The sequence below is a fragment of the Arachis ipaensis genome, chromosome B06 (assembly GCF_000816755.2).
Source record: "Arachis ipaensis cultivar K30076 chromosome B06, Araip1.1, whole genome shotgun sequence".
NCBI classification, from domain to species: Eukaryota; Viridiplantae; Streptophyta; class Magnoliopsida; order Fabales; family Fabaceae; genus Arachis; species Arachis ipaensis.
The window spans coordinates 103,989,635-103,997,877 of NC_029790.2; the positions used below are offsets into that span (position 1 = coordinate 103,989,635).

Here is an 8,243-nt window from a genome sequence, read left to right on the forward strand (position 1 = left end):
AGAACCGGCCAGTTACCAATCCGATCCAACCGGCCGATTCAGCGGTTTTCAAGTGGTTTTCGAATGAGCAATTATCCGGATCGGACCATTTTCATCGTCGGTTTTTTATTCGATCGGCCGGTCCGGTTCGGTCCAATTTTCAAAACCATGATCTGGGACGGGTTATGGAGAATTGGGGCGGCTTTCGATGTATTAGGGGGTGGGTGGGTCTCTTTAGGCCGGTTTTTCTTCTTGTGGTGTGTTGTTGGGTTTGAAAAAAAACAACCTAAAGAAATGAAACCTTCCTAGTTCCTATACAATTTTAGGCGAATTTGATAACCATTCGTTACACAATTTGACTAAATTTTGATCACCGAATACATCTAATTTCATCAAGAAGGGGGCAGATGGGAATAGGGTCGAAGACGGTGTCTAGCATCTACAGATGGGCTTGGCTTCAATTTGGTAGAGATTAATGTGAGCAAGCCAATTTATTCAATCTCTGTGGCATACAGTTTAGAAAGGAAAAGTATATGGAACCAAGAGGTTACTAGCAAAAAACTAAACAGAACCACATTAATTTATATTAATAATTTATTTTAAATTTTTTAAATTTTAAATTTTAAAAATTTAAATTTGATTAAGTAAACCTAATTAAAACCTATAAAAATCTTTCTCTTTTCTCTCACATTAACCCACCCACTTCCGACAATTACACACACAGACCTCTCTCTCTCACCGTCAGGTTCTCTCCGCCTCCCCATTGCAACCCACTCCTCCGATCGCTTCCACTTCCAGCCGAAACTGTCTTTACCAGATCAGGAGCTCGTGAACCTTATGTTCGGACTCGGGTTCGGGTCTCGGAGCTTCCGCGCGTCAGCGCACGTGACTTCTCCCTCGGAGCCGGCGTCAGCAGCGACAGGAACAGGCGCGTCGAGACCGAGTAGCTCCAGCATAGGCCTGAGGGAGCCTCCTCAGAGCACCGTTTCAACGGCAGCCTGGCACACGTGACAGTTTCCAGTCCACAGTAATCCAACGGCACCGTTAACCGGGTTAACCGTTCGCCCACATGCTTCGAAAAGTAGAGACTAAAAAAGAGCTGCACAGAATATATATTTTTGCTTTTGAAGGTGGACTTGGTTGGAGGGTACTATGATGCAGGTGATCATGTGAAGTTTGGATTGTCAATGGCTTTCACAGTAGTCGCACGGTAGCAGTATCATCACGATGTTGTTCTCTACGTTTTGGGATATTAGGTATAGTTTTGATTATTAAAGAGACTACAAACTACACGATTACAGAAATATAAAAAAAAACATTCATTTAATATGAAAAAAATCCTAATACTTAACAAAAGAAATATCCAGTTATATTTTAGCAAAAATAATTAAATATCTATAAAATTTTAAAAAAATATAAAATTCTTAAAGAAATAGAGATATTCACATTTGCAATATAAAAAAATTCGAAAAATATATAAAAGAACATCCATTTAGTATGAAAAAGAAATATTCTGATACTTAGCAGAAAAAACATCCATATATATTAACTCGTAGAGATTTTGGATTCATTCAAAGATATTTTAACTGGTTTTTGCCTAATACCCTTTTAGTTCTCTAGCATTGTTCGTTTAAAAAAACATATTTGTGGATTATACCCAAAAAACTTAAAAATAAAAATAAAGATAAAAAGCATATCGGCAAAATCATAATTTCACTCAATTATATACAATCCTTCGCCCGCAACCGCAATTGTGTTACAAGCACTATAGATCGGTGACAAATAATGAAGAGAAGTAGAATTCAATTCAATAGATTAATATGGTGTTTCATTATTTAAATTTAACAAATAATAGGGTGTAACAAAAATAATTTCGTCCGTACTCAATTAAGAGGTTGTGGTTCGAGTCTCCTATCTTTTTAAATTTTTTGCCAATGAGTTATAGCTCAAATGGCATAGACTCCCTATACTCAATTAAGAAGTCGCGGATTCAAGTCACATATCTTTCTAAATTTTTGCCAATGAATAATAACTCAAATGGCATAATCTCTCCATACTCAATTAAGAGGTTGCGGGTTCGAATCTCCTATCTTTGTAAAAAAATAAAAATAAAAAATGATTCCGTCTTATTCCAACCGAACCTCTTTGTTCCCCTTCCTACTATGATATATGAACGGGATATAACCCGATTATGATATAGAATTGACTAATTATATGATTCTTAGTTTCTTGGATAATAAATAAAATAAGAAAGATAGGCGCACCGACACACGCGGGGTACACACAAACATGTTATAATTACCATCACTCGTTTCATATCATTAAAACGTCCCAATATTAACAGGAATTCAAATTCACACCACTACATCATGCAATATTTCTTTAGCTTTGAAATGTGCAACAGTAATGTGGTGAAAAAATTGCCAAAAAATCATAATGACCTTTAATCGAATGATCTGAAAGTTCACGCTATTAAACTCCTAACAAATGGTATAAAGCACTTCATCAGTTGCAAATTTGTGACTTACTCAGGTCCTTGCAGAAAAACAGTAACTCCGTAAAAAATTAGTCATCTCTACCAAGGCCATGAAAGCTGAAAAATCTGAAATCTGAAATCTGAAATCTGAAATCACAATTCAAAACCTCAGATAATACTTTCTTTGAAAGAAAAATTGGCTGAAACATTCCTTCGAGTAACATCCAACATTATGTTCCTCTAAATTTAACTGACATACTTGTACAAAACTGAATCCAGGCAAAAGGGTGACTTTTGACCTTTCAAGAAGACTCTGTTTCTGTGCTACCATTGTTTTCTTTAAGAGCCTCAGAATTTTCACTTGCGACTTGCTCCTCTTGCTGTGCTTGCTCAGGCTTTGCAGGTCCCGGACCAGCTGATACCTTCACCATTGATGGTCGCAAAAGTCGGTCACCAAGTTTAAAACCTTTCCTGAATTCTTGGATTATGATGTCATCCTCAAACTCAGTTGAATCCTCGCGCATAATTGCTTCATGTAGCTTTTACAAGTAAATTGCAAATTATAATTTATCAGAAAAATTTATCATGAATATCAATCAGTCTTTCATACCTCTGAAGATCACCACATGAAATATTCAAAGAGACTAACGCATTGCGTTTCATTCAATGAAGTGGCTGATGCAAGCGATTTCAAAGTTCTATAATCTTACAGCAGCCAGCTAAATATAATTCTCTAAAAATATGTGTTGAGATTCACATACATAATTTGCTACAATGCTCTCCTTTTTTGGCAATTTTGTCATACAGATTCAGACTCACCAAGTTGGCTCAAAATAATCAAGAATTGCCGAGTTAAAAACGAATCCAGGTCTTCATGAAACCTGAATAAGCTTGATTAAGCGTTTGAAAAAGTTGATTGAATTTCGAGCCAACTGGTTTCCGTGCCTGCATCAATCATGTATGACATCATTATGCAAAAATGCAGAAGAAAGGATAGGGCCAACAATATACTTCTAAAACATTGAGATAATTTTCATATAAGGAGAAAAAGACTTCAAAATCTCACAGTGATAATCCAAGGAAGACAAATCATATTGAACAAGTCAAACAGAACTCAATATGTTTGAATTAATGGTAAGTAATGCAGTAGAGAAGAATGGAACACAAGGTTGTGGAATGGAAGAGGAAAATAGAGTATTTTTTTTACTTCATTGTTTCAATAAAAAAATAGGTTCTATCACAAGACACCCAAATTGGGAGGACCAAAAAATTGGGAATTGTAATGGAATCGGGAGGAAATAATTCCATCACTAACCATTCCATCCTACTAAAATTTAAGCAATTCAAACAATGGAAGCTATTAAAATACCTTGGACTCCATTTTCATCTCAAACCAACAAACCAGACAGAATAAGAGCAAAGTGTCCCCAAATGAAATCGACAATTACACTGGCAAGTGTATGGGTCTTTTTTACTAAACTACTAACACAACTTAAATAAATACTAACTGTTTTAAAACTATCCTTCTATTAAAAATCTAAAGAAAAAAAAAGAGGGTGGGAGGGGTTCTATTTTTGGACAAAACATTATAACCTACATGATAATAAGAGTTTCTTCTCAATTGAAAAGTCAAATTTGTTTGACATCCTGGAAATAAAAATAAAATAAAATAAAATAAACTTATTACCAACTTACCAATGGATCAAAGGGTTTTCCAACTGTCTTAACTGGTTCAACTCCAAGTGCAGTAAGAATTTCCATGAACTGTTTATATATGCTCTGATAGCTGTTGTTTATTTTCTCCTCTCCTTCTGTCTCCACCTTGATCTGAGTTTTTGCTCTCTCAAAATTATCCAATACAGGCAACAAGCTCTCCATAACTTCCCCCTGTGCATTAGTGACCAGAGAAAGGCGATCTCTCTCGGTTCTCTTCCGGAAATTGTCAAAGTCTGCACTAATCCTTAGAATCCTATCCTTCTCTATTGATAACTCTGCAGATATCGAAGCTATTTTCCTTTCAAGACCTATTTTCTCATCTTCAATGGACTTCAAATATGATTCCAGCTCAGCAACTATGGCTTCATTATTATTAGCTACCGCTTCTTTGTAAGATTGCAGTAACTCTTGCAAGGGTGAAGATTCCTCACTTTCATCAGCCTCACTAACCTCATTATGGCTAGCACTGTCCTCTACATCAACAGCACCATCCTGTTACAAGAGTTCGCCAGAAAACTGAGCTAGAACACGGAAAATCAACTAATCCTAAAAACTCTTGACTCATCATTTTCTTTATCCGAGATAGTAAAAGTTGCAAATATCAAAGATAGGTATGCATTGTGTGTGATTCTTAGATAAGCTTCTTAAGAGAACAAAACCAGAATATTTTTGTTTTCCTTTTTCAAAATAATATATCCAACCACAATCTAAAGTTCATAATTTCAGAGTCACAGTTTGCCCAAAATAAATTTGTATTCTGGAACTGTCCAAGATTATAGCTTTCCTCAGGTATCATAAACAATTAAAATAAAACTATCATATTATCAATATACCATTGAATATCGCCTCAATTTTATATAGCATCACAAAATGCAAAGTATGATACACACTACTTCAAAGTAAGTCAACATAAAAGTCTCTCATTCCAGTACAGTCCTTCTCAAACCAAGAAATTTTGCAATCCGAAATTCAACTGGGTTCCAATTTCACCCAAACACACAAAATTTGAAAGGAAACAAAAAAAAAAGAACTTAAATTTAATTCCAAATTGAAACTCACCTCAAGCTGAACCTCAGGCTCTTGAACTTGAGGCGAGGCCTCGGTGTCTCCTTCGAAAGCGAAAGGGGCGAACTTCGTGAAGCGCAGGGAAGGAATTGAAGGGAACCGCAAAGTGGTGAGGGGCAGAGTGGTCCTTCTGCGGGTAGCAGTTTGTCTGAAAGAGGGAAAGGCAACGCATGAGGGCTTGGTGGCGGCGGCGGCAGAAGAGGAGGAGGAGCGCGGCGGCAGGATAGGTGGCCGGAGAATGGGGGTTCTAAAGACAGTGGCCATTTTGGAGAGGAAAATGAAGATTGAAGAGAGGAAGATAAAAAAAATGGATGAATTAAAAAAATTGGTTAAAAAATTATTAATTAATTAAAAAATTAATTAAAAATTATTTGCTTAAAAAATTAATTATTCTTGAAAATTCTTTTACTATTTTTTTTAATTAATTACATAATTATTAACTTAAAAATTTCCAATTCTTTTGTCTTAAGCTACCCTCGTCCATGTCAACCTATGCAAAAGGGTTTGCCTTGTGCCTTCTACGGTCCCTCCTTAGTAGGGGTGTCCGCGGATTGGATCGGATCGGATATGGTCGAAAATTCGATCCGATCCGCACAATTTCCATCGCATCGAATCGGATATGATATCCGCACTTTTTAGTGTCGAATCTGATCCGATCCGCACATTTACGAATCGGATCGGATATTGGATATATCCGCATAATTAAACATTTTCTTTTTAATCATATTTCTATGTAAAAGAATTCGATAAAAATATTTTTTTCATATTTTTAAACTTATTTATTCCTAAAATATTTTTAATCAAACTCTCTCTAAATAACAAAAATAAAATAATACAATATATGAATAATAATTACTAACTAAAACATACAAACAAGTAAATATAATACCAAACATATATATTTATTTATTTTTTAATTATTATAGTGCGGATCTGCGGATCCGCGGATCGGATATGCGGATGTAGAGCAGATATCCGCGATCCGATCCGATCAATTTGCGGATCGGATCGTATCCGCAATTTTCGGATCGGATGCGGATATTTACCGCGGATCTGCGAATACGATCCGATCCATGGACACCCCTACTCCCTAGTCCTTTATCCTTCCCTAATTCTTTATTGTTGTTCCATGCACCACCACCAGTCCACCACCACCACTGGTCTAAAAACTAGAGTCATATTCTTTCCAATCTATTATCCTCTTAATGACTGTGCTTCTACTATACAATTTGATCAGCTAAACAACAACAAAAAAAAAAGTTTAAAAAGAAAAACCAAAAATAAAATTTGAACAATAAAAAATCAGTTCAGCAGCAGTTCTAACAATACAAGTTCTGTTCATCAACATTCAGCAACTCTATAAATAAAAATTTAGCATAAGCTAGTTTTAGTTTTGTTCACATTTAAAACATGAAATGCGAAGAGATTGACTTACCAAAACAAAGAGCGGCCAATGACAAAGATACTGACGACAACGATAAAGAACGATCTTGTTGGAGGCGATGAAGACGATTCTCCTCTAACGCGACGAAGAAGGCAATGCTTCTACCTATAATGTGATGATTCTGCCTCTGACAATTCTCCTCAAGCGCGTGAAAACGACATTCTCCTTGAGCTGGGTCAAGTACATGACAGCGACATTCTCCTCGACTGGGTCAGGCATGCGAAGAACGTCATCTCCTCAGGCTGGGTCAGACACGCGATGACGACGTTCTCTTCAGGTTGAGTCTCAGGCGCGTGACGACAGTTCTACAATGATCTTGAGAGTGAGAAGTGGAAGCAGTGAAAGAGAAGGAGCTTGGCGTGAGAGGGAAGGAAGATCGCAGACAGTAATAAAAGGAGAGGTGGAGGCATATTTTCCAACTTAGTATTAATTTAGTAATTACTTAAAGTGATAAGCCATATTATCAAAATTCGGTGGCTACCTCAGCATCCTTCTCGTTGGAAATGTGCTCTGGCGAGTCCAGGGATACGTTTGTCAATTTTTAAAATATTTTAAAGACTATTTTGTCCATAACAAAAATCAAGTACTATTGTGTCAAAATCTTTCAGGTTTCGAATTAGTATTTACCTCTATGTATAAACATAGAAGAAGGAGAGATTACGTATCTAATGAAGATATTATTTTATACGAGAAATAAGAGAATATAAATTCAGTTATTAGATCTAAATAAATAGTTAGATTTAAATTTTAAAACAAAATTAATTTATTTACATCTTTTTATTTATTTATTTTTTAAACCAAAAGCGTTATTAAAATTGAAATTAATAAATATATCTAATAAAATGATAGACAATATTTTTATAATTTAAAAAGCATCACTGCTTAAAGTTATGACTGTGTTTATAGTATTTTTAATTTTTTTTTATGTTTAAAGGAAAAAGAAACACTATTTTTTTCATTTCGTTCTTTTATAAAATATTTTTTTCAAAAAATACTAAAATTGAAAACAAATACATATTCTCATCAGAGTTAGGACTTTGGTTTTCTACAATAGATTTTCTTTTTGAAATATTATCAATCAGTAATTTAATATTTAATGCAAGAAATTTTATTCACAAAAATAGTAGGCCTTACTTTAATGCTAATCATTTATTGGTTTCAATGCTTTTGGTTTGGAAAACAAATAATTGAATAAATGAAGAAGGTCAAATGAATTGATTAATTTCAAAATTTAATCCTAATTATTTATTTAGATTTAATAACTGAATTTATATCTTCTCATTTCTCATATAAAGATAATTTTTTTATTAGATATTCATAATATATATTGGTTTCTCACGATATCTCCCAGCCAATAGACTAAGAATTAATTTGTCACAAATTAGATCTTTATTTAAAGATTTTTTGCTAACAAATGAGTTACTGCATATATAAGGTAAAATTTAAACCCTTGACACTTAGTTAAGTAGACTAGTGAACTAACTACTTATTTAGATTTAATAGTTGAATTTATATTCTTTCATTTCTCATATAAAGATAATTTTTTATTAGATACTCATTTTA

The 8,243-nt window shown here is 34.5% G+C and overlaps 1 protein-coding gene across 5 annotated transcripts; it reads right to left on the reverse strand.

Annotated features, from left to right (window-relative positions):
* LOC107604770 (protein GrpE) lies at positions 2,275 to 5,558 on the reverse strand. Of its 5 annotated transcripts, none has more exons than XM_016306449.2 (4): positions 5,231 to 5,553; positions 4,151 to 4,663; positions 2,755 to 2,994; positions 2,275 to 2,572 (listed from the first exon to the last, which is right to left on the reverse strand). In XM_016306449.2, exons 1-3 carry the CDS (start codon positions 5,498 to 5,500, stop codon positions 2,758 to 2,760), a joined length of 1,020 nt encoding a protein of 339 aa, XP_016161935.1. In that variant the 5' UTR covers positions 5,501 to 5,553; the 3' UTR covers positions 2,275 to 2,572; positions 2,755 to 2,757. The 5 variants fall into 5 exon arrangements, with proteins under 5 accessions (XP_016161935.1, XP_016161934.1, XP_016161933.1 ...); XM_016306448.2 differs by having other exon boundaries at positions 2,275 to 2,581; XM_016306447.2 differs by having other exon boundaries at positions 2,275 to 2,581; positions 2,715 to 2,994.

Excerpts from the sequence above, each read along its gene's own strand:
- LOC107604770 (XM_016306449.2), bottom strand. The coding sequence starts at position 5,500 with ATGGCCACTGTCTTTAGAACCCCCATTCTCCGGCCACCTATCCTGCCG. Across the intron at positions 4,664-5,230 it reads AGCCTGAGGTTCAGCTTGAG|GATGGTGCTGTTGATGTAGA; the intron begins GTGAGTTTCAAT and ends CTCTTGTAACAG. Across the intron at positions 2,995-4,150 it reads GAAAACCCTTTGATCCATTG|CTACATGAAGCAATTATGCG; the intron begins GTAAGTTGGTAA and ends TACTTGTAAAAG.